Source organism: Lissotriton vulgaris, chromosome 5 (assembly GCF_964263255.1).
Source record: "Lissotriton vulgaris chromosome 5, aLisVul1.2, whole genome shotgun sequence".
In the NCBI taxonomy this organism is placed as follows: domain Eukaryota; kingdom Metazoa; phylum Chordata; class Amphibia; order Caudata; family Salamandridae; genus Lissotriton; species Lissotriton vulgaris.
Window position 1 is genome coordinate 1592146132 of NC_141693.1, and position 27267 is coordinate 1592173398.

The 27267-nt window shown below is 45.4% G+C and overlaps 1 protein-coding gene across 1 annotated transcript in view; it reads right to left on the reverse strand.

Annotated features, from left to right (window-relative positions):
• Positions 1–27267, reverse strand: part of LOC147716764 (myosin-6) — a 114210-nt gene that overhangs the window by 77499 nt on the left and 9444 nt on the right. The window contains exons 2-10 of the mRNA XM_086923714.1: positions 26410–26618; positions 26185–26328; positions 19053–19209; positions 11988–12015; positions 6489–6591; positions 6082–6174; positions 5542–5605; positions 4966–5064; positions 3819–3922 (exon numbers count right to left, since the gene is read on the reverse strand). Coding sequence (XP_086779840.1) covers positions 3819–3922; positions 4966–5064; positions 5542–5605; positions 6082–6174; positions 6489–6591; positions 11988–12015; positions 19053–19209; positions 26185–26328; positions 26410–26610 — 993 coding nt within the window. The 5' untranslated portion in view covers positions 26611–26618. The remainder of the gene's footprint in view (positions 1–3818; positions 3923–4965; positions 5065–5541; positions 5606–6081; positions 6175–6488; positions 6592–11987; positions 12016–19052; positions 19210–26184; positions 26329–26409; positions 26619–27267) is intronic.

A 27267-nucleotide genomic window follows, 5' to 3' on the forward strand; every position in this document is an offset into this window, starting at 1 on the left:
CGACTATACAGAAACGGCATGGGAACAATACACCGATTTTAATAAAGGATTCTTTTTCTTTTTAGGCCCCGTCCAAAACAGTAAATTAATACGTAGATTAACTAGAACTCTTGAAGCTGTAGTACATGAAACTGCCTCCGCCTTAGGTAACCTAACAGAGGAGCAATCTGCCATGCGGGTTGTTGTCCTTCAGAATCGCCTTGTTATTGACGTCATCTTGGCAGATGGAGGTGGAGCCTGTAAGGTCATCGGGTCAAGTTGCTGTGTTTTCATTCCAGAAAACGCGCCATCTGTATACAAAGCTATTACACGTCTTCACAAAATTGCAAGTTTAATACATCAGACTCCAGGCACCTGGACTTGGTCCGGTTGGTTCTGGACAACGTTGTCCGCTTGGGGATGGAAGATCCTATCCTTCCTAGGTTTTGGCCTTGTCATAGTATTCAGCTGCTGCCTGTGCCTACAGTGTGGGCCGGCGATATGTGGACTGTGTGCCACATCATGCATTGAACATTCCAGTTTTCTCTCAAACCGACAACGGAAGAGAGACGAGCAAATTATGTTACAAGAACAAACTGATCAATTTATGATGATCGATATATCATGAAGGGTCCGTAGGGAACAAGGAGGGAATGAGGAAATATAAATTTTTGGTCAAAGTTATGTTCCCTATCGTGTACCCCACCGTCTCCATGTACGAGTTAAAGTGCATGTAACTTCCCTCCTGTGCCAGCTATGAAGACGCAAACACATTTGCGTCCAACGTTAACATGTCCTCTTTCAGACCCACCCTAAATGGGTTGGATAGCCCGTTCCTAAGTATGCTATGCCAACGTCTTTTTGTAGTGTACTCTACATGTTTTTCAGCTCTGGCAAAGTAGGCCCTAAATTTCTGCCATCGAGCTTTTCCTTCCTTCTGACTCTGAAGGCCTCAGCCAGGCTGCCCAGCCTGCCCCCGTACCCGTGAACTCTGCCTTACTTTCAGCGCGGCCCACCACGCTTAGCTCAGCCTGCTGCCTGCCAAGACTGACTACAACCTTCGGGTTATCTGTTCCGCTCCTCGAAGATACATTCCTGCCTACTAGTTTCAGTAAACATTCCCCAGCTGCAGAGCCGAAGGGCCGGCCTGTCTCCATGCAAGTAATTCATAGCCTCTGTTACCATGCTCCCGTGGAAGGCCCATGCCCCCACGCTTTTCATGCAGACACTCAGGCGCTTATACACGCACTCACAGTCAGTATAGAATAGCTTCTGCCCCAGAGACCTTTCCGCCCAGATAGCTCAGTTCCTAAAACATCAGATATCAGATATGATAGAAGCACAAGTTGATCTGACATGCCAGACTTCTGTCTCTTTCCGTCAGTGCAAATGTCAAGCCCCCTGCACCCTCCAGTTTCACGCCAATCACACGTCATGCAGCTGCGCGCGCATCCAAGTTTCCGATTTCTGCTGACATTGCAACATTTCTGTTTAGTGCCACCCACATGTGACACCTACCTGTGACGTTTTCAAGGCACACCTCCAGTTACGCCTAGTCCACGCCTTCTGATTACGTACTAATAGCACGTGGATGCTGTTATCTTGTCTACTCTCAGCTGTTACGCCTACTACATTGCTTCCTATGATGTAAATTAAGTATATAAGCTATGTACTGTCAATAAAACATTGCTCTATCCCTTCCTGAACCCTGTGTGGTTGCAGGAACATGATATCCTATTCCGGAATAATTCCTTTTAAGGAATAAAACCCCTAAGAACTCTAACACCACGGACTCTGTTTTCTTTCTTTCCGATTGAGTTATTATTGATTAAGTACTTACCTGCATAGAAATTAAGATAGTAAATTAAATATTTACGACACTAGGCTGTACTGGCTCAGAGAAAATGTTGTTTACATTTTTGCCAGAAGAACTGTTCGGTCTCGGGAGAGCCAATCCTTAGCTTTCCTGTATGCTCATTCACATACATTAGTGATTGGATATTCTGGTATCTATAAATGACCTTTCAGCTTAGTAATTACTTTTTATTTCTATACAGATATCAATTTTTTATTCCGGTTGGAGCCCCAAAGCTGACGCTTGAAGATGGCATCCAGATAACTTCTAACACCTCCGGTAGTTCTGCATTCCAGCGCCTAAGGGACTGTTTGCTTTCCGGTCTCACCCTTCTTACCTCTGCTCGCCTGTCCCTCCCTGATTCTCTCTTCCCGCTACTCCAGCAATTGTCTGCTGCTCTGATGCCTGCTGCTCTGATGCCTACTACTCTGTCTGCTCCGCTAATTCATTTATTTATGGGTGTAAGGGCCAGCAGATGCACACTGTGTGCCTTGCTTTCTGTATGCAGCACCCAGCACAACTTTATTAGTGATTTATTGTTCAAAAATGGCTGTCAGACATCTTGAAACATTAAATTAATAATAAAGTATAACACAAAGATGACTGGCAGTAAATGCCTGCGTATGCACGGAGGTGTCCATTTAATATGTTGTGCTATACTTTGACACAAAATCCACTCCAAGATGGCCACTATGCATTGGGATGCATAAGCACCGCAGTCATCTGAGTGGTTTTGTGGTGAAGTATAACAAAAACTACTGAAAGATAACTGCTGCGTGTGGGCACACGTGTACACACAGAGGAAGCTAGGTTTTCATGGTTTTTGCACTAAACAACTGCAAAAAGAAAACAAGCATTTACAAAGTCAATAGCTCTGCGGCCTACTGTCCCAGGTAAGGCCTAATAGCTTTCCCAGTGCTTTATACTGATTGATGGGGATCCCATTGACCTGGTCGCACACTTTTTTTCTTGCTATCTCATTCAATGCCCCCCAGAAACCCGTATTAGGGGCATATTAGCAAGGGCTGGCAATATAATTATCGCCGCTTTAGAGTCCGTTTCCGGGGCGATAATTATATCGCAATATCATCAAGGACACTCTAGCACGTTTCTTCGATGTAGGGCCCGTTTTTTCACAGCCTCGCCTCGCATCGCTAATGAGATGCAAAGAAGGCTTGGCTGTGAAAACAACTCATGAAAATATTGCGAAGGCAGCTTCTCGATATTAACAATGAGGTGCAGCGATAAAGAAAATCGCACTACCTCGGCCTTAACGCTGGAATTTAACGTCTGTTAAATTCCAGACTAAGACATACTAATTATGATAGGTGGATTATGCTGATACGACCACAGGGTCGTATCAGCAATCTTGTCGCTGTTTTCCATGGAACATCGCTGAAAAACCAGCGATGTTCCATGTAAACACCGCTATTGCTGAAATATTATCTCCATAGTGCTATGTATTGTTAATATAGAGTTATCATGGCAATCATTTTCAGCGATAGCCGGCGTTAATATTCCTACCGCTATGTGGGGCCAGCGACGATTATCGCTGGCCCTTGTCAATATGTTCCTTAGCAAGTCTGCCACAGGTAAAGGAGAAGAACTTATCCTGTAAGCCTTTCAAGTGGAGCACCCTAAAAGGCAAGATCTCTCGCTCTCTATATCTCCCTCTCAATCTCTTTCGGTCCCCCTGACCCCGCCCACCCTCAAGGCAAGAGAAAAACAGAGAGAAGAGACACAGGGTGCCCTATATGATGTTCCAGGGTATAATGAGTGAGTGACTGTCATGGGAATTGCTGTGCCTGGTTCTGTCCTTCTGGACAGTTCTCTTCCTTCCCTAGTTTCATGAGTGGGATGCGCCCGTGCAGCAGCCATCGTTGTGTGGAAGTAGTGCTAGGGGTAGGGATGTGAGAGGCAGCAAGTGGTTGGCCAGCATGGCCTATTACTAATGGCTGGATCAGTAACGGCAAAGTCTCCTTACATCAGTGGCCATGAGTTCTTCTGCGTCATCAATGGAGGCGACAGTCACTTCTCCTTGGGAGATGTAGGAATAGTCGTACGGGTTATTTGTGATAAGCAGCATGTCTGTACCGAAGGAGATAGAAAGACATTTTTATTCAGACACCAGCCAACAAACGTTGAGGTTGTCAATCATGCTGTAGTGCATTAATGTATATGATATTCCAGAGCCTGTTCATGGCAGCTTAAGTGACATGTGTCATTAAGCACAAGTGCTGCAGTTGATGTTACAATCTTTCCCACTTTACTCAACAAACGAAGGTCACTGGAACAGCTCGGGCTCATTTGCTCACAACCAAGGGCTCCCCAGTCACTAAACCTCAGCCTCTTTGTGTGGCATTCTCCAAAACAAAAGCTATGGCCCTCGCCACCAAACAGTATTGGCATGCTGATGTGGCATACTTGTCGATTGAAGAGTAAGTGGAGTGCAGGAGTCGCCCGCACTGCTTCCTAAGGCACACCTATAGGAGACGAAGACTCCTTCAGCGAATTCCAATGTGAATAATCAAGGTCAAGAAACTGGAAAATGTTTTATAAATTGGTAATCCATTTAGAGATAACTTTACTTTGTAGGTCACATATTACATCATAGTGACTGTATTGAAGAATGGGACATCATCAATACAATTGGATGTTGTTGAAAATTAAATTGCGTGCACCATTCTCTTAATGGATTTCCATTGAATAAAACATTTTTCAGTTTCTTGACCTTGATTATTCACATTGGAATTCGTTGAAGGAGTCTTCGTCTCCTATAGGTGTGCCTTAGGAAGCAGTGCGGGCGACTCCTGCACTCCACTTACTCTTGAGTTGAAATTCTGAGCCCCAAAGACACGACTATTATCATATTGACACTGAACTATTTGAAATGTTTACCTAGGAGTGCCGCCATCCCCATATAACTTGTTGATTCATACTTGTCGATTGATCTGGAAACATTCTTTCATCTCAGCTACTCACTTGCCCACATTGTTAGATCTTTGCCAATTCACTTTATCCCTCTGTGTCTCGCTACCCATATCTGACAATGCTGGAGTCCACTCTTTAAACTGATATACACCACAAAATTCATATTGTCGCACAACCAGTTCAGAGGATGAAACACACACCCAGCAGCTCGGGTTTCTTGTTGGACAAGATCTGGTAGAAGATGTGATAATCCCTCTCAGATTTTAACTGAAAAACCACCCGAGACTTCTCCAGGAGATCTGGCGAAATGAGACAAAGAAAACAGAGAAAATCAAAGGACTACGAGGCATTGGAAACACAAGGAAGTTCAAAAAAGGCATGAAAACAAAAGCAGTGCACAAACTACTGTTTCTAGATGTTTTGTGGTTGAACAAACAACTTGTTGGTAATTGCTTTACTCTGACATTTTCAACATTATATGTCACGTTCAATAAAGAAAGTAGCTGGTAAATAATCTGATAATGTGCCTACGGGGGATATCTGTGTGTGACCAGAGGTGCAGGGTTGAATGAAAGTTTAGTATCATCACAATACCAGCATTTGCATTTACACTGACTAGAAACCTAAGAATGTGCAGCATAATACCTGTACTAGAGACCCTTTATGAGAGTTCAATCAAACCATAATGTGCAAAATAAATGGACAAAGGCTACTGCAAAAGCAACCATGGTCTGATCTTCTTCGATAAAGTGCATGATCTAACCAGTCTCACTCACAGGTTTCGATGTCTGCCGATGCCAGCTTCCCGGTGGCCCCAAAGTGGATTCGGATGAATTTACCCTGGAGAGTGAGAAGAAAGGGTAAAGGTCAAGGTTGTGAGAGTGGGTGAGGGTAGAGAGCAGGAGTACAAGATGGAAATAGAGAGGCAAGAGAGAAATTCCGTGAAGCGCCAGCCCGAGGTGTTATCTACCCGGGAAACATCCATTACAACGCAACTTTTACCACGCAGTGCCTTTACGACGCAACTTTTACAACGCAAACCATTACAACGCATTGTGCTGGGGGGCGCTCTAGGATAGGGAATAGATTTAATTTACTATCCAACACCTTCCCTAGTGTCCACGGGGACTGGAGTTGGAATAGTAAATTAAACTATTCACTATCCAGCACCCAAAGCGCTATGCGTTGTAATTGTATGCGATGTAAAAACCGATTTGTAAAAGCATGAGTGGTAAAAGCATGCGTTGTAACGTCATACATCCTATCTCCCCTCATGCAGGCACAGAATACTTCTGTAGACATAGGTCAATACTCACAAACCGGGAAGAGTTGTCATTCCGGAGCGTCTTGGCATTCCCAAAGGCCTCCAGAGCTGGGTTGGCCTGGATGATTTGATCCTCCAGTGTGCCCTAAGGGTAAATAAAAAGGGCATCAGATAATCCTGGATTTAAGATTTAGAGGTACAGGATCTAGCTGTGAAATATTGGGTGGCAAAATGAATGACTGGTCCAGCCTGGAGGGGCTTGTGATGGCTGAAGCTGCAGTGTAAACAAAGACCCAGAGCTCGGAGTCTGTTGAGCTTCATGTGCTAGCTCTCAGCCTGGGTTGATTTGGGGAATCAGATTTCGCTAGTTTGTGTTTTTGGGACCCAATTCTCACTCCACCTGGGTTTCAGGGATTGGTTCAACCTTGCTTGATTTCGGGGAGGAGGCTCAACACTCACTTTATTAGCGGTTTCCTTCTTGCGGTCGCTGGTGGCTGCGATGCTGGCGAAATACTGGATAACTCGCTTGGTGTTCACCGTCTTCCCAGCCCCGGATTCTCCGCTGCAAGAGAGGTGACAAGTGAGAGGAGCAAGAAAAAGGAGACGCAACGGACAGATGCTGAGTAGACAAAAAAGAATGAGAAGGAAACCGAGAAAGAGAGATGTAGAGGGAAGGAATGGTTCCTGATGACAGTGAAAGAACAGACCGTGAGACAGATAAGGAGAGGGATGTGGAAACTGAAGCAGAGAAAAAGAACAGGATGAGTGATAAAAAGGGCAGAGAGATGAGTGGAGGATGGAAGTGGGATAGAAAAGTGTTACATAGGAGAATATAACATTGAAAAAGACCAGGAAAAGATTGCAGCAAAGGGGTGAGAAGGAATGTGACAAACACAGCAAGAAATATGACAGGAAAGGAGTGTAGAAAATTCAATCTAAAATTGTTTTTATTGAGATTGCTAACAAGGAATTACATAGCACTCTGCATGCTGCGTTTTCCCACTCCATGTTCTGATGTCTGTGTGGGCATTGATATGGTGTGACGTACACATGGAACAGATGTTCATGTCCAGATGCTGGAGTCTGAAGGACCCAGAGGACGTACTGATAACTCTCCACTCACTGGGCCTGCTGTAATGCGGGTCCACCAATGACCAGACGTCTCATTCAGCCTTACAGTCACCAATGCAATTGCATTCAATTATCTTCAAAGTTCCTGGTTTTCGATTGCTGACTTCCTAGGTGCAATTGCGGCAGTCGTTGAGGGCAGTCAACACGAGTTCAATGTCTGCCTGACCCTGAGTAGGAAGGGCAATTTAATGGAGAAAAAAAGTCTTCTCCCTCAACTTGTCCTGATGTAGCTAGGAATGCCAGATTCTCCCTGAGGTGTTGCAGCGCATTTTATAATTGAAAGCCTTAAACAAATCTGACTTTAACCCCTTCCTCCTCCACATCTTGATCTGGATCAGGAGAATTTAACGGTAGACACTTGGGAGAGGGAAACTCCCTTACCCTGAAAGCACCAAAAACGGCTTACTCAATGATTCTTTGCATGTCCCCTTATGAAGAAGTTGTGAGAAAAATGCCCCTTTGCCTCTTTGACAAATGAACCCTCCTCTTCCAATTGTTGCCTCTCGCCATTATAGCAGAGAAACAGAACTTCAGCCACAGACTCCTATCAAATCTGAACCAGAAGCGAAGCAAAGCCATAGTGACAACAGTCAAGCTGGAGGTAGATACAAAGTATACCCTAAAGATATTGTCTTTCCAAGCCAGGAAACAGATATACCTGCACTTGAAAGACCTTTACATGCTTCTTGCAAGACCACCGCTATTTTGAAGTCCGAAAGCAGTCGTGCTGGATAAGAGATTCATTTTCAACCCCTCGCCTGTCTAAATGGGGCTGAAACATTGTGCCCAGAGGAACATCTTAGTCACTGAGATCCAGGGAGCGTGAATTTCAAATTTCCCCACAAAAAAAACAGGGGGCCGCAGACTGCATGGGTGAAATGGCCAAGATTCAGTATGGACGGTTCCCATGAGGAGCAGGGTCAGTACTTGTTTACAGTATATGGGTTTCAGGTGATGATTTAGAGTTTGGCAGACAGGGTACTCTGTCGCAACAGATTAACCTGTCCCCTAAACTCAACAAACTACATCAGTCCTTACTTTGAGCCCGTCGTTTCCAGTGTTCTGCGCCAGTACTTAATTGTCAACACTGGCACGTATTATGACTGCCTGTCACATGGTGGCGCTGTTTGTCTCGTTTAGAGACAAGCACAACTGTTGTTTATTAATTCAATATACTTTAAAATGACTGATACCTGGCACCATCCCCATTCCTATAGCTTTGGGGGTCTTGAATAGTGAGAATTGTCACACTTGTAGGGATGTGAGTTGTGTTGTTAATGTAATTGGCACCGCTGACACAGGCAATGAGTGGTACAAGCGGAAGTAGCCTCCTGACGAGAGCCCTGGCACTTATTTTCACAAATTAAACACTGCCGCCCCCTTGGTTTTGAGTCAGGCTGACCAACAGAGTACAGAAAGATATCCGATTGTCTGCCCTAATTAGAGTGGATAGTAGGATGGCTTTTTAAAAATCTTTTTAACTGTCTTCCAATCACCACGTATACACTGGCGGTGAGGGACAGAAAAAAACATAGAATAATGACCTCCACACCACAGGAGATAATTCCCATGTTGTGGTGAGGGGGTCATTAGTTTTTTTTTATTTCTCGAATAAAATCAAGCAGTTTGCTTTTGAAAAAGAAAACCTTTCCCAAACAATAATGACCGGCATCATAGTTGACAGAGCTGTCCGTCAAACTTTTCCTTCATTTACAGGAACAGCTATGACAGAGGATATTTCAAAATTTTGAGGGGTGGAGTAAAGGCAGGGTGGCTGACGTAAAGTCCTACGCCATCCTGCCTGCCTTTATTTCATCCACCAAACCTTAAATCAGGCCCTCTGGCCAGAGAGGCACATTGGGCGAAACATTTGTCCCATCGCCTTTTCGGTGTTTGACTGCCAGTAGTATGCCTGAAAACCTGAGACTGGCGGAGCTTTCCAATCCCAATATTACCAATGTTTGTGAATTCCAAAAAGTAGTACATTTGCATCCATTCAAGGACTTCTTATATGGGTTCAGATATACTACTTTTTCATGAAAGAGTCACTATTATATCACTATTATATATATATATATATATATATACATGTGATCCCAAAAATATGAACAAGATAAAAGTTCTTGGTGAACTCTGAACAATGAAAAAAACACGCTAGACATAGCAGATCCGACTAAGGCCCCCTGGTCCTTACTGATACCGCTGGCCCACTAGCCTCGCTGGAGGCTTTGGCAGGGGTGGATACTGCGGCGCTGCTCTCCGGGATTTTCTGAGCCTGTCTGTTTCCATCCCTGCTAGTGAGGCGCCCCCTCTGTCTCGGACTCTGAGGCGTGCCGTTCTCTAGACTGCTGCCCTGGAGCCTGTGTAGATCACCCTCCAACCTGGGAGAATGGATTTGCCACTGTTGCTACCGCTGCCCGGGACCTGTGCACATGGATGGCACGGCTGTGCTTCGGAGACCGCCTGCCTCCCTTTTGTCTGTCTGGCTCCTTTCCCATTCTTGTTCTTCCTCCGTTGGTACGGCTCTCTGGTTTTCTTTGGACTTGGCCCTCATAACTTTTGGACTGGAAACACGTGTACACCCCGCCATTATGGGACCGTCTCCTGTTGTCGCTCTTGTCCTTGGTCCACCATCTTGCGAAACAGCAGACATTCTACTGCCCTCCCTTGGTGCTGTGACTGTGTACCCCCTCCGACCCCACTTAATGGAACTCTGCTCTCCTGCTTTTTTGGGTCTTGGCCTTAGAAAATCTACTATTTGAATATATATATATATATATATATATATATATATATATATATATATATATATATATATATATATATATATATATATATATATATATATATATATATACAAAAAAACACCAGTCCCAGAAAGCATTGCTTCAGGTGGTACACCTGAGCACAATTATTGTGGGTATTTACTGGTGTTTGCCGCATGCCGTCATGCCACATGGTCTGCCACTGAAGAGGGCGTTGGCCCGAAACGCGTCTGGCAGGAAAACCGAAAAGGACTTTGTTTCACGGCTCGTGCCTTTGCTTTGGCATAATTTCCTACCTGTAAGTGCATCACACCTAGGGGCAACTCTTTCTTTTTTTTGATAGCGGCCAGCCCGGTCGCGGGATTGCAGTACCGCGAAAAAATTGTGGGTCCACAGCTACCTTATTTGGGCAGCTAACTGTGGAACAGGAGGTGCCCTTTATTTGCGGGGTGCTTGCGGGAACATCGGCAATCCTTTTAAAAACTTTTTTTAATGTGAGTGGCGGCGGCGACCCACTTGGGTTTTACTAAACCACCAGTCCCAGAAAGCATTGCTTCAGATGGTACACCTGAGCCCAATTATTGTGGGGATTTACTGGTGTTTGCCGCATGCCGTCATGTCACAAGGTCTGCCACTGAAGAGGGCGTTGACCCGAAACGCGTCTGGCAGGAAAACCGAAAAGGGCTTTGTTTCACGGCTCGTGCCCTTGCTTTGGCATAATTTCCTACCTGTAAGTGCATCCCACCTAGGGGAAACTCTTTCTTCTTTTTTATATATATATGTAAATAGAGATAACTCTAACCACTAGTATATGTAATAGACCTTTGTACTCTCTACCATTCCTATGTGACTCTTAGAGTTTATCCATTTGTATCTCTTCCTTGAGTGACTTTACAACTTGTACATTTGCAATTTAGTTTTTCTTTTTTCTGTTTGTATCTCTTCCTTGTGTGACTCTACAACATGTACATTTGCAATTTTTTTCTGTTTCTATCTCTTCCTTGTGTGACTTTACAACTTGTACATTTGCAATTTTTTCTGTGTGTATCTTTTATGTAACTCATGTAATCCTAAATCCTTATGTATCGCAACTGGTTCTAATGTAAAGCGCTCTTACACCTTTGGGAAATGTTCGCGCTATATAAAATCGCATTAAATAAAATGAAATGTCCTATCCCAAACACTGCAGCAAATACTAGGCCCCAATTAATGTAAACGTGTAATTTTGCAAGCGCATTCTGACGGGCCTGCTGTAGTAGGACCTCAACGGGATCCGCACTGCACACAAAGACATGAAGGGAGTCGCCAAAGCAGAATCCCTTGTAAGACAACACACATACAAACAATAAAAAGAATACTCCCTTACCTTCACACTTCTTACTACGAAGTGAAAAAGCAGAAAGTGTGGATGTTGGGCTTTTTTTTGATGGAATGGTGGGAGCTGGTCAGCGCCAAGAAACTGTATAGTGTATGCTGCGCTTTATAAATGCCTTTCACATCACATCACATCACATCAGCTGTGGCATTAACGGGAAGCCATATTGGTAGCATGGGAATTTTAAATCAACTTGGGTAAACTGTCAACTGAGAGTGTATGTAAGTCAGTTGTCAATGTCCAAGAGGCCGGTGTCCAAATTTCAGCTGTGGGCTGCTTTTTTGAGCAGCCTGGGGGGGGCGATTTGGCAGTTTCTGCGTTGTGTGATGCTGAGTGGCCTTTCTGGAGGCAGATGGGCATCCATTTCCTCCTTTTTAACAACAGCTGAGGTGTCACTCCCTTTCTCTCGCTGGGCCAGCCCAGCAGGAGGCCTGAGACAAAGTGGCCTCACTTGTTTTCAGGTGTGTTTCACCAGTGTAAAATAATCAGTGCATTTTATTTACCCCCCCACCCCTCGCTCCCCCTTTTTTATAAAATTTTACCAAAGCTGTGTTTTGCGGAAAGGCAAATGAAAATGTGGGCCACTTTTATTTTAGCGTGCCTGGGATGATTTTTATTCCCAATCCAACCCTGATGTAAGTGTGTAAGGACTGGGACGAGGGAGATGGTCATAAGGCATTTACTCACGTGATCAGAACAGACTGGTTCTCTCGGTCTGGGAAAGATAAATAAATAAAAAGACACTGTAAATATACGCACACGGAACCTGAGATGTAGCACAGCGACTGGAGACATAAAGCTAAAACATTCATCCTGTCCACAGGACGGAGCATACCCCCAGATTCATCATTGTCCTCTTTTGCGAATCCTTAATAGCGATTATTAAGGAATCGCTATTAAAGACTCGCAATACGGGATGCATGTAGAAATCGCCATTTATTTTGCGATTTCTACTGCTTCCTTATTTGCGATACGCTAATTGCTAATCGCATATAAGGAATGGCTTTCCCATTCATCTCTATGGGCCTCAAGGCCCATAGGAATGAATGGGGAGTCATTCCTTATTTGCGATTCGCAATGAGCGAATCGCAAATAAGGAAGCGATTTCAAGGGTGCCAGGGTGTCCAAAGGACACCCTATAGCATCCCTGAAATGCAAATGTACACTGGTGTTGCGCACACACATGTCCAAAGGACATGTGTGTGTGTGTGTAACATACAACTTAAAAAAATGCACTAAAGTGCATTTTTCTAAGTTTTCGCTATTTACCACAAAGTTACACTTCGCTGTAAATAGCGGCCCCATATTGCGAATTCGCAATTTTAAAAAGGTTCATGAATAGCATTTAAAGAATCCCTAATTGAGAATCCTTAAATGTGATTCTTCGCAATATAGCGATTTCTAGTATAGCGATTTTTGCATTTGGGATGATGTATCCCAAATGCAAAAATAGCGCTCGCAAAGGGCCAGATTCTCAGAATCTGGCCCTTTGCGAGCCGATTTTAGTATGAAGAATCTGGCCGATAGTGCTTACATTTAGCGAGTTAACATTCGCCCTAGACATAGAGAAAGCGTGCAACATAAACAGAGATATAATCTTAACGTTACTGCCACCCAGGGAGAGCACAAGAGTCCAGACTCAACTAACTAGTGTGCAAAGAGCGCTGTCTAGAAACAGAGCGTTAATATTCACCCGACTCAGAGAGAGAAGCTGCAATATACACAGAGATATAAACATCACTTCCAACCAGAGAGAGCTCACAAGTGTACCACATAGTGCTTTCACTTACATTTAATTTAGAGACAGGGCACAGTCTAGAAACATTGTGTTAAAATTCGCACTACTTCGAGAGAAAGTCGGCTATACAAACAGAGAAATAATACTAACACAATTAGAAAGGGGGGGGCTCCTCCGCTATGGCGGAAGAGCGTCGCCCCACTGCTTTTAACCCCTTTGCCGGGGCACACATTTTGCTGCGCCCCGGGGGTGGGGAGGATGAGTGCGGCACTTCCGTGCTCGTGATGGAACCACGCCGTCATGAGCAAAGGGCGGCATTTGCTCATGACTGCGGTTTACGTCACAGCCTCCCGCTCATTAATTCGCCTGCACAGGCGGGGAATTAATGCAGCATGGGCACTTGTTGCATAATGAGAAAGAATAAATTGAGTAACAATTGTTATGTGTAGTCATATAAAGAATATGAAAACAAATTCTTCATAAAACATCCATTGGCAAAGACAACAGGTCTCACTTCGCCAATGCTTTGTGGCATGATGCAACACGGTGTAATGTAAACTCACCTTGTTTTAGGAGGCCCTTTCCCTTGGACTCCTTTTGGAGCTCATCGAGTCTACACTGACATTCCTCCTCTGAATTTGTTTCGCTAAAGAACCGGTAGGTCCCTTTTCTGAGTGTCACAATATAGGGAGTCTTGCCTTGTTCTACCCAAAATACTCAAAACAGCTCTCTTCCTTTTAACTTCCACAGACAGAGTAATTGTGCCCTGATGAGAATCCAGAAAACAAGTACCTGGATTCGAAACGCGTCGGCCAATTAGAAAGGAATACTCGTACACCAGCATTAGCTGGTTGATAAAGAATTTTGAATTCACTTTCGCGCTCCTTTCCTAATTTCCCCCCTTTTCTATTTTTCTTTGCTTCAATCAATGCTTTATTTATTTCAAAGTGTGTGTATCATTGAATGCCATGCATATTTAATGTCACTGTCTGTTTCACAATGTTTTTTCATTTTCATGTTTAATGACGACGTTCAGTTTGTGACACTTTGTTCTGTAGAAAAGTGATTATTCTTTGGTTCAAATTCACATTGTACATATGTTTTTGTCTGTCCACAATAGTTTGTTTCTGACAAACAAAGCTTAATCAAAATTTCTTGGTAAAAATAAAAATACCCAGTTGATAACGACAAGCAGCGTGTTCAACTTTCCGTAAATGTGGTTGCATATGTAAGTGGTGGGGCGCTCTTCTTTGATTGCTCATGATGCAACACGGCGGCATCTTAAGAGTGGAAAAAGTATTTTAAAAAAACATTCCTTTCGAGACTTTTCAGATGGTCATTGTATTGCATTGTCATATTGTGTCATGCAACATGGCAACCATCTTGAAAGTATAGACAACAATGTTTTCTAATTGCTTCCCTACTTTTAGCATGGCTGGTTGCTGCAACAGACGTTACCAGAGCTGGTATCTCTTAAAAGCATCCAGCATTGACTAAACCAATCATAGCAGCCACCTCTGAGTGCAAGAGAATCAGTGGCCAACGAAAAAATGTCAAAGGGGTGCCAAGTAGGGAGGGACTAGAGAGCAATGCTGGGGGACTTTAGATCAAAAGCCGAGCACAACAAGGAGGGGAAGGGGAACAACCAAAGAGACGGATGGGGGACAGCAACTAAAAGCTACTGACATGTGGCAATAGTGACTAAAGAGGGACAGTGAGTAACAATAGGCCAGGGTAACACCATAATTAGAACGGGGGATCCAACAGATTAGCTGGGTGTGGAAGAGCAGAACGGAGAGTGTGAGTTTGGGGGTTTGAGTGGACACAGGAAATCGAGTGAGAGCAAGAAAACACATGCATTCCCATGGTGTGCTAAAAGAAAAGAAAAAAGTACTTCCCTGAATGCAAGCAGTGGAAGGATAAAAGTCATCCAGTCAAAAGGATGGAAAAGAATTACAACATACTTACCTTCGGTAACGCTTCATCTGGTAGAAACTCTATCTAGCCAAAGATTCCTTGCCTTAGAATATTCCCCGGTGTCAGACTGCATATGAAAATATTTGCGCATTCCTCTTGCCCGCTGGTAGGTGGCATTGTTCAGCTCCATGTGACAATGTTCGCGCGGGCGTGGTGCCTCCATAGGTGCCACACCAGTGCGCTGACCTCAGTTCTTGACTTTTTTTCCACAACAGAAGCACGAAGCCAGGATAAGGAGGAATGACTAGTGTGCCAATGTGAGGTCCTAAAAGATCTCCTAATGTGAGAAGACAGTTTGCAGAACAGGGAGGATGGGGAAGGGGTGGTATGGAATCTGTGGCTGCTGAGTCCCCACCAGACAAAGCATTACTAAAGGTAAGGTTCATCTGATATAGACTTCTAACCGCAGATTTCTTACCTTACAATAAATACCAAAGCATTTTCTCCCCAAAGGTAGGTCTACGGACCATCTTAGACTAAGGAGTCCTGGAGGACAGAATGGGCAAAGTGTAAATCTCGCCAGACATGACTATTAAGGCAGTTAACTGTTAAGTCAGACTGTTAAGTCAGACTGTTAAGTCAGTTAACTGTTAAGGCAGTTAACTGTTAAGTCAGACTGTTAAGTCATTCGCTTGCGTCATCTGAAAATTGGGAGCGACACAGAAAAGTCGAAGAGCAGTTCCAAGACCTGTCATGTGAAAGGGACCTAGAGCGACATGGAGTCGCATGGCGAGTGGCCAGTAGCTCTCTGGCCTGTTCGTGGATGGCCTTGGCCTTGGAGTTCATTGTCTTACACTCTGCACACGGCGCAGAGTTGCGGTCCCACTACAGGCACCACAGACATACCAAGTGGGGGTCCGCCACTGACATCTGTCGATGAAAGGTACCACAAGGTTTGAACAAGTAGGGTTTGTTTGGAGATATCTAAAAAAAGATGGAAAAAAGCACACAAGACTTCCAAAAAAATGTCGAAAGAAGTCAGACAAAAAGCAACTGAAGGGAGCTCAATCCGGATTCGCATTGATCGAGCGAAAACAAGGAACTGAGATCAGTGCACTGCAATGGAGTCTATAAGCACTGCGCACATCACTTCGGGCGCAGATGACGCCACACAGAGCCAAACTACGCCACCTACCTGTGTGCAAGGAGTTTGCTAAAAAATGACCAGATCCAGTCTCACACTTGGGAATATTCTATGATAATGAATCTGTGGCTAGATACTCTAACATATATGATGCTTCAGGGGAGGGAACAACTCAAGACGATGAAGGAATGTCTTCAAATTAGAAGGAAGCAAATTACAACGATAAGAAAGACAATAAAACATATGGAGTGGCGGATCCATAGCCCTTTGTAGAGTACACATACGGGATGTTTGCAGCAGTCTTAAACAGAGTATAAACATACAGTGTAAACATTACTCCTTTCTATAATGTCCCTTTCAAGGGCTCAGTCCATAGTTCAATGGTGGCAGTATATCATGTCTTGTAAATCCATAGTTGTGACCAGACCTTTTTTATCTGTGCCACTAAAGTGCTCGACCATTGTTGTAATGTTCATCTTCTATGCGGTAACCCGGATCCTAGCACTAATATCCCAAATATATGTTGAGCATGGTTGAGTATGTGGCCTCTGTGGTACATGCACTGCCTGTATGAGTGAACCAGCATAAAGACGGCCTGTAGGATCCATTTTGGAAGTTCCATATCTGGCCTTTTGCACACAATGGAGGTGGTGGGGTTGTTTTCCCACACTGTGCAAGTGCATTACAGCAACTGGAAAAGGGAGACCTAGACACTGAAGAGAGAGGATAGAAGACCAGACTCCTTTATAAATTCTATTAGACCTTTTGTTAAGAGGAGCTGCTGATTAGTCTTCCTGTAGTATTGCCATTTGGTAGATGGTGGGGGCAAAGAGTTGTATTGCTTACTCTGTTGTGCGAGGCAAAATGGACTCTGAAGTGAGGCCAACCTTTTGTCATTCCTTGAACACTGTTTCAGTGTGGATCATGATAGTTACAGAAAGCTTCCATTTTTGTGTTTCTGTTGTGGTTGCTCCAGACTGGAGACTACCCTGCTATGAGGAGCACCAGTCTACCAAAGACTGTCTGGAGAGCAGCCTGAAGAGAACACCTACTAGGAGAACCAACCCAAACCAGTTCTAGATCTCCCTTCTTCTTGGACTGCATAAATGTGGGACCCACTTGTTCCAGTTTCAAGTTCTCGTTGACCAAGGAAGGGAGTTCACTACAGAGTACTCAAAGGATCACTGTAGAACCAGAGCTAATGTCTACCTTCCACCCAGACTCCCCGAGGGGAGCTCATCACCTGTCTGGAAGCACCTAGAAGGCAGCACGCCTGCTGAGAGAGGGAAAGAGCCTGCCATCTTTGCAGGAGGAGTGACTACCCAGGAGGAGCAAGGTGCAGTGGTCTGTAGGAGTGGAGGGCTAAGGAGAGTGATCTGTGAGCCCTGGTGTCAGCAGGCACCAGGTTCTCCTGTGCGATTCCTGTCAGAAAAAGTGAAGACACAGCGTAACGGGAGCTGCTACACCCAAAGTAACCAACAGCAGCATGACCTGAACCGCTGCCAACACGTGGTAACAACGTGGCGGGACGTGAGCCACTGCGCCTGAAATACCCTACCTAAGACCGTGGTGTGACCTGGGCAGTGGGCTCTCATCCACTGGGTGAGGCCCACCTAATGCCTCACCTGCCGGGAAGAATCCATCCTGCACCTGGCTGCACTGATCCAGAGGCACAACCATGGAAGAGGCCAAGAAGGACTGCTGGCTCACGCTCAGCCCCAGAAGTGGAGGAGTGCTCGAGTCGTATGAAAAGCATGGTGGTTGATGAGAGGCTGGCCTGATCCACAGACTTGTGGACTTCTTGGGTGAAAATCATTGACTAAGATTACAAGCTAGTACAAGAATGTTGGAGATCAACTACTCCTGAGCCAATTCTCGCTATGCATTGCCCAAGGGAAGGATGCACCTGACCAAGAGGGAAGTCACCAGGAGCTGTAGCATGTAGAAGCAACAGGCAAGCTCTAGCTCAAGGACACTATTGCATTGTGTATATATCTGTGTGTAGTATTTAGTTCTTCTAGAGTAATTTAAAAAACGTTTATTCTTGAAAGACAAGCGCCGGATTGAACAATCCTTTATTAGACTGATGTGCGTTTGTTGAGTGCTGAACTCGAGCACTCCACACTATCTCCCTAAGAAGCTACCACTGAGAGTCAAGTGCTGAAGGGACTGTACGTGGCCCAGCTTGCAGAGCCATGGTTGGACAGACCCCGGGACATGAGATGCCTCAATCCCTAAGGTGGAGGCCCAGTTAGCTCTGCTTACCCCATGCACTCTAAACAGGGTCTGGCAGAGTTGAAGGCGACAAGCAGGGGATGGAGACATACGAAAAGAAAAGGTGTTAGGAAGCGGCTTAGAGAACTGAGTGCTGCTTAATGGTTGTTGGCTGGGTGGTTTGTGCGAAGGAGGTTGTGTAAGGGTGATATGACTGGCAGTTGTTTAGTTGTAATATTAGTGAGATTCTAGAGTGTAAGCTTTCAAGCATCATCTAAGAGACTGTCATGAGGAACACCGAGAGAAAACTGAAACAATAATAGCATATAAACTAGAGTAACAGACTGAGGGGCTTATTTACAAACCCCTTGCGCCACTTTTGCGTCACTTTTAACATGGGAAAGGTGACGCAAAAGTGGCGCAAGGGGCTTGTACATAAGCCCCTGAGTTTTAACAGCAACCCTACACAGAGTGTAAGCATGCTGTGCGTAAATGTAAGTACCGTCCTGTATTACGATACAACACACATATTGTAGACACAAGTTCTATATAAATCCCGTACAATACAATACACAGCATGGAAGCGTACCAAGTTCAAGTGCACATTGAGAAAACAAAACGAAGGTAAGTATTTGCCTAACTCAATATGAGGTCTAGTTGTAAACAAAGAGATGTAAAACATCCATCCAGGAAACAAACAGAGCGATGAGGCACTGGAGCAGACAGGAGGTGCACTCACCTGTCAGCATGTACTGATAGGCGTTGTCAGAGATGGAGAAGATGTGGGGCGGAGCCTCCGAGCGCTTCTTGCCCCTGTAGGCAGAAACCACGTCTGAATCATACACAGGCAGCCACTTGTAGGGGTTCACAGTGACACAGAAGAGTCCGGAGTAGGTCTGTGTGTTCATACAGAAAGAGAAAGGAAAGTGGAATGGGGGAAGACAGTTAGTGGAGGAGAAAAAGAGGATTGAAGAGTGACTTCCTCCGCCCTCAGTGAGGGTAAGAATGATGTTAGAGTCTATTATATAGCTTTAAAATGTAAAAATACATCACACACAGCCGATAACAATGCACTAGAAGGTCATGACATCTTTAATGTATGAAGATGCAGCATTAGAGTGTACTAACAACACTGCGGTTGAATAACACAGCACCACATAGTAACTACACTGCACTAGTGTGCAATAACACCATTATAGTGTTGTCAGACAGTTCAAGAACACAACAACATTTCCCTCGATGCTAATAACCTTACTAGAGTAAAGTAAAACATCACAAGTGCATATAGAGTGTAATAACAACACTAGGGTAAAACACACACGCCACCTAAGGCAAATGCCACTGAAGAGTGTAATAATGGCACTAGAGTGTAACAGCAGCATTACAGTGTAATAATATCACTAATGTGTAAAGTGGACACAAGACTGTAATAAAATGGCTGCTAAAAATTCCTCGGCCGGCGAAGGATGGGAGGAATGAGAGGGTGTCTAGGCTGGTGAAAAATCAATCTCGCGGCCTGGTTTTGAACCAGCTGCAAGCGGTTCAACTGATATGCGGGGATGCCAACGTAGAGAGAGTTGGCGTAATCAATCCTGGCGATTACAAGGGACAAAAGGGCCAAAGTAAGGGCCTCCGTAGTGAGGAAGCGGGAAATCTTGCGGATCTTTTGGAGGTGGAAAAAACTAGAAGAGACCACTGCATTAATGTGGGGCTTCATCGAGAGGTCCTTAGAAATAATAACTCCCAGGCTCTTTGCAGAGTCAACAGGGCGGGGAGGTAGGCCAAGACCTGGTGGCCAGAAGTTGGAGGTCCATGGATTGAGGTGACCCCGATCAAGACCAGCTCTGTCTTGTCGGGGTTGCGCTTGAGATGATTTTCCCCCATCCAAGCACTAATATGGCACAGGGTGGACTGAGAATTGTGAATGGATTGGTCGGAGGAGTCAATATCAAAGACCAACTGAATATCGTCCGCATAGTTAAATGCGGTGACGTTACTGCTTCAGAGGGAACGGATAAGGGGGGTAAGATACAAATTAAAAAGGAGAGGGGATCACTTTAATATCTGGGTCTCCACCCATTGGCTTGAGGAATGCAGGTGGTATACTTCTGCTTTCTGAGGAAAGCTGTTTCCATCCTCTACCTCCTGAAGGGTATTCCACATATGATCTCTGTCATTAATTTAGCCACTCCTGAAGGGTATTCCACATACACTCTAAATAGGCATGCGAGAGGAGGAGGGATAGCAATGATTGCTAGGTCACATTTTACATGCCTTTTTACTAAGTGGGACATTCAAGGCTGGGAAAGTGCCCGCTATAACATCAAGATAAACGCACAGTTTACTCTTGTAGGCATGCTGATCTACAGGCCCCCGGGACCTGTGGGCAACTTTATAAAATCTCTTCTTGAAAATATATGCTCTTTGATCACGGGCACTGCTAACTTCAATATCATGGGGGATCTAAATATCCACTTTGATCTGGCCGTTGACAGCAAGATAAACACACTGATAGGGGATATGAACGCTTTTCAGCTACGACAACTGATTAGCAGCCCTACACATAGCGGTGGACACCTCTTAGACCCCATTTTTACCACCCTGGCTACTGCGACAGCAGAGAGCCCATTTCCCATGACCTGGACAGACCACTTTTTAGGGATCATGACTGTAGTGATTGAGGGGACCCATAACAGGGTAGATGGGCAACGGGTATTAAAAAGATCGTGGAGGAAGCTCCATCTGGAGGACCTCCATGCACTTCTTACAGTTGCTCCTCCTGCAGTAATTGGGAACCCCGATCAGGATTATGAGCGCTTCTGGAACTGGGTTAACCAGGCTCTGGATAAATTGATTCCAGCCAAATGGACCAAGGCACGCTTACAGCAATCAAGCCCATGATACAATGAGGAGCTTGTCTCCCTGAAAAAAGAATGTAAACTTGCGGAAAGGAAATGGAGAAAAGAGTATGATGCCGAACTCAAAATACTCTATATGAAAGCACAAAAAAACTACCATCGCACTATTTGTAGAGTTCGTGCCACCTATTTTGCAAACAAAATTAGGTATAGTCAGAACACCTCTAAAACCATTTTCAAAATACTAAAAGAACTCAGCACCAAACAAACGATCCAAAAACTTATTTTGTCACCCTCCTTAAGCGAGAACCTCGCATCTTTTTTCATGGAGAAAATAGAAAACATCTACAAAGCCTTTCCCACACTGCCCTCCTATGTTCCCTCAGATACTATGGCGACCTCCATACTAGCTGATATACCTGCACTCAGTCAGGAGCAGTTCCTTCATCTATGTAACCAAGTTAAATCAGGTTCACCAGCAGATCCCCTAAAACCAGACTACTTTAGAACCGCGGATAGGACACTGCTTGGGCCCCTTAGGGATATTATCAACTCATCCTTTTCCACTGCCATCATTCCCGCCAGATGGAAACAAGCTTGGGTCACGCCCATTATAAAAAAGCCCACATTAGATCCTACTCTACCTGAGAATTTTAGGCCAATTTCATTACTTCCTTGGCCTGCCAAGGTGGCAGAGTCATATGTCAACTCTATCCTAACTAAATTCTTGACAGCCAACTCCATCCTGGATAATTCTCAACACGGCTTCCGGGCGGGCCACAGTACGGAAACGGCCCTCTTTGACGGAAAATCTCAGGACTATCCTGGACTCCGGTGACACGGCAGCACTGATTCTTTTAGATCTCAGTGCTGCCTTCGATACGGTTTCACACGAGGTGCTGTTGTTCAGACTGCAGGAGATTGGAGTTACAGGTCAGGCCCTGAATTGGTTCAACTCTTTTCTATCAGGAAGGACATTCAGAGTATCTACTCCCCCATTTATTTCCAAAGAATGTCCCACCAGACATGGGGTCCCCCAGGGGTCAGCGCTCAGCCCCACACTATTCAACATTTATGTTCGACCATTAGCTGAGGCCGCCAGGAGAGGGGGGCTGTCGCTTGTATCCTACGCCGACGACACCCAGCTGGTGGTGGCCTTGAGAGATGGAAATGGGATGAGCGCAAAGAACTTCAAACAATGCCTCATTGACATCACCACTTGGATGACCTCTAACTATCTACAGCTTAATGCTGGTAAAACTGAGGTACTGTTGGTAGGCAAAGAAGTAAGTACCTGGGACGCCAAATGGTGGCCTGAAGCTCTTGGCAATTTACCAGATCCCAAAAACCACGTAAAAAACCTCGGCGTTTGGATTGACTCTGCCTTGAATTATACCCAACAGACAAAAAAGGTCGCGGCCACCTGCTTTGGGATTTTGCGAAATCTCAGGCCAATCCTAAAGTTCTTTGACCCAAAAACCCGGCAGATAGTGGTTCAGTCTGCCATCCTTTCTCGGCTGGACTACGCGAGTTCCCTGCTCCTTGGAGCAAATCTGGCAGAGAAAACAAGGCTGCAACGCGTCCAAAATGCAGCAGCCAGAGCGCTGACCGGTATCCCCCGGCACCAGTCAGTGGCAAGCACCTTAACTAAACTGCACTGGCTCCCGGTGGAGAAGAGGATCCACTTCAAGACCTTATGCATGGCGTTTAAAATTTTGAAAACTGCATCACCGTCCATGCTTACTCCCCTTCTATCACCTTACTTACCCAGACGCACCCTCTGCTCAGAAGGCCAGAACTTGGCAAATGTCCCCCGCATTAAGCTAGCCCGGATGGGTGGTCGCTCCTTCCGTTATCTTGCGGCCAAGCTTTGGAACGCCCTACCTCCCCCGATCCGTGGCTTGAACGATCTATCTTTTAGAAAGGCATTGAAAACCCACCTCTTCTGCTAAGCTGGTATTGTTATGTTCATTGCAAGTTCCATCTGCAGCTACACCTTTTGTCTTTAAAGCGCCGGGACGCCCCTTTGCTGGGGCAGCCGAGCGCTATACAAGCTCTTTTAACATAACATAACATACCTTGTGCCATGCTAAACCAGAAAAAAACGCAGAAAGGTGAATGGAGGAATGCTTTCAATAGTCTAACCACTGGCAATCGCTAAGGGAAGCATTGCAACCTGCCACTATGCCACCTCGGTCTAGACCCAGCTGTATGCAAATTAGTCTTGACCAGGGAAGTAGCCAGAAAATTAAAATACCCCTACTTTAAACCAGACCTCTAATTATACCAAGTGAGCAAGGAAAGTAAGCCTGGCCCTTCCTGTAATAGTTCTCTATACACTTACATCCCCTCATCTGTCCATCCATCCTGCCACTGTTCCACCCATTCATCATCCTTTCAACTCTCTACCCTTACGTTCATCATTTCATTATCCTAACCAGCCACTGAAATTCTAGCCATCCATCTGTTCATATAATCATCAATCTTTTGAACCATGCATTCACCTTTTCACTTTTTCAATCCATCCATCCATCGATCATTCACTTCACAAACAGATCTATCATCTTTGTCTGTTCCAGCCATTCATCTTTTCACTCTGCTACCACCTTTCCATCAACTTATCCATCCCTCCATCAATAATTTCCCCCTTTGTTCTATTCTCTCACCAACTGATCCTTTTACTCTTATATCCATCCTTTCAACCATCCATCCTTGCATTCTCTTCATTTTTCTTTTCACCCACCATTTCTTTCACTTTGCCTTTCATCTTTCCTTTCATATATCCTTCTTTGCACCTTTTATTACTTTCACCCTTTCTTCCTCTCCCTCTGGTCCAATTTCTAACTACCCCAGTTCTTTCTTTACACATATTTTTCCTACTTGCCTTTCTCTCTCCTACAGTATTTTCTGCTCCCTTTGTACTTTTTGCTTTGTTTGCATCATTTCTTTTTCTCTCGCTCCTTCACTGAACTTGGCTGACATAGCAGAGTGGATCCTCACCTCTTCGCCCTGCCCTGCTATTCCTTTTAAGTGTGTTATGAGGTTTGTCTGCAGCCCTACAGAGGCTAATAAAAAACAAATCACGTTTTAGTGGCTACCCCCATTTAACCTGCTAAAGCAAGGGGTTCACAACACCACTCGTCTTGGACCCTCCACCAATAGAAACATTCCAGCCCGAACAGCCAGGCTAGGTTCTTCCTGAACTGAAACAGAAGCAAGCCAAGACCGGTTCGCCCTAAACTGAGATGGCATGGTGGACAGAAGAATGATGGGTTGGAATGCTAACCCGAGCATTTGCCAGGGTTTGATTTACTGCAAGCTTTTTTCCCCTCGCATCATGTATGTTTGATGTACTACCCTAAATATCTGGGATAGATCCAGATGTCAGTGGCATAGCTAGGCCTTTTGCCGCCTTTGGGGGACCCAGCCATTGCCGCCCACCGTGGCCGTAAGAGCAGGGGGGTGCTGGAGAGCGATTTCTGTGTGTGCCACCCTGCGCAGCTGCAGATAAGAGCAGGTGGCCGTAGCCCTCAATACCGTCCACCTCCGCCCCCTTGCTTTGCCACTGCCAGACGTGGATCCCATTTACTCACCCTGTCACTGAAACCTTCCTGACTGCTAAGCCCTAAAAAGGGTGACACCAGTCTTGAGTTGCTTGTGTTTATGTTCAGGGAGGACCTGGCCTGTAGTTCAGGCCATACTGCTCCTTTTGCAGCAGGGTCAAGACTGACTTGCATATGCCTCAGTCCAAACTGAGGTGGCATGATAACGATAGATTGGAATGTGGTCCTGAGTAAATACCAGTTGCTGAGATTAATTTAAGCATTCCATGTATCACTTTTTGTGTACTTCAATGCTAAACCAGAAGCCATCCTAAATGAATCCAAGGGGGGCAGCAAACTTGTCTGCACACATACACATGTACACAGCAAGCACATTGGATGCCAGTGCAGACTGGAATAGAACTTTTAATCTGTACACTCCCACCACAGCTTCATAGCAACAACCCAGGACACAGAAAGTAATCCCTTATCATTAAAAGGAAGGTATGCTTGGACGCCTATTTCGCTCACTGCCCTATTTCTGGAATTTTGGTATTACCATGGACAGGCCTATGACTCAGCACACACACACAGGTTTAGCGTGATAACTGGGCCGGTAAAAATCACAATACCAGATTCACGTGCAATTCGGTCACTCAGGGCAGGATTCACACAGGGACCTTTCTAGTCCCAACACAGACACAATAATGTTCTGTTCCCCACTCCTCTTCACAAGTACAGCGAAGATGTGAAAACCACCCGTAAACACTTCTCAGTAGGCCACACTCAAAACCCAACAGCTTCCCATCAACACTATGATAATGCGAGGTGCGTATGGCCGCTATGTTGTATCTTGGTTTAAGTGCTATACATCTTCCCTACTTATCTGTCTTGCTGCTCAGCCAGTATGGATGTTCAGTGGAACGTTGGTCTGTGTGATGAGATGATAGAAAGCTGGGGATGCCTGGTGGATGAGTGTCAGTTGAGAGAATGGGCTGAGCAGCAAGGGAGCTGCTCCTGGTGGTGCTCTATGATTCTGTACTTAAAACTTGATCTGTCATCAATAAACCTACTTAATTATTATACCTAGGCTACACCTTTTTATTTATTTCACGCAAACCTCATGTTCCACCATAATATTTGTATATATGCTTATAATGTTCATAATTGTACATGCTGTGAAGCGCTCTGATACCCTCGGGTCAAGCTAGCGCTATATAAAACTCCTAAAAATAAAAAATAAAAAATACTTTCACACACTTTAGTGCAGCAACCGGTGTCAGGAAAAGAGCAGGCTCAGGTCACTGCGCACACCAAGCGCTTTTGACACAGACCACACTGCAATTTAACATAGTTCCAAACAAGCACATCTTAGAGTGCCACGCTCTACCCCTCCACAGCACCACGGTGTTTATGTGCATCCTCCGCGCTAGCAGTCACGGCGTGCATGCGCGCGCAGGGCTCCACTCACGTAAATCATCCAGGCTGCGTAGCGCTCTTTGAGGTTATACAGCACAGCGGGCTCGTGCAGGAAGGTCAGCATGGCCATGTCCTCGATCTTGTCGAACTTGGGAGGGTTCTGCTGGTGCACGTTGATGTCCTTCACCGTCACGGTCTGTAAATAAAAAACAGACAAAAGTGAGAACCGACAATTAGTTTCGTCATCCCCCCCATGGGCAGTGGGGTTGGTACTGACCTTGCCATTTTCGGTCTCGACCGTGGCTTTGTCCCCTTCCCTGCTGATAATCTTTCCTTTCACGAACTCCTCCTTGTCATCGGGCACGAAGCACTGGGTTTTGATATCGAAGATTCGGGTTTGGGCTTCCAGGCGCTCCTTGTCCGACTTCCTCAAGAAGGGGGCCGCAGGCCCAAATTCAGCCATTAGTGCATCAGACATGGTGAAACCTGTGGAGGGCACGACAGTTAGTCCAGTCAGTGTCTCGAGGCTGAGAGGTGCTTTAGGCGTGCTAGGGACTGCACCCCTGCTGACTGTTCACACTATAGGGACAGCACCCCTGCTGACTGTTCACACTCTAAGGACAGCATCCTCTGCTGACATTGTTCACACTCTAGTGACAGCACCCCTGCTGACTGTTCACACTCTAAGGACAGCATCCTCTGCTGACAGAGTTCACGCTCTAGTGACTGCACCTCTGCTGACAGTGTTCACACTCTAGTGACAGCACCTCTGCTGACAGCATTCACGCTCTAGTGACTGCACCTCTGCTGACAGCGTTCACGCTCTAGTGACTGCACCTCTGCCTACAGTTTTCATACTCTAGAGACAGCACCCCCTGCTGACAGTGTTCATACTCTAGTGACAGCACCCCCTCCTGACATCGTTCACGCTCTAGTGACTGCACCTCTGCTGACAGTGTTCATACTCTGGTAACAGCACCCCCTGTTTACAGTGTTCACGCTCTAGTGACTGCACCTCTGCTGACAGTGTTCACGCTCTAGAGACTGCACCTCTGCTGACAGTGTTCACACTCTAGTGACAGCACCCCCTGCTGACAGTGTTCACGCTCTAGTGACTGCACCTCTGCTGACAGCA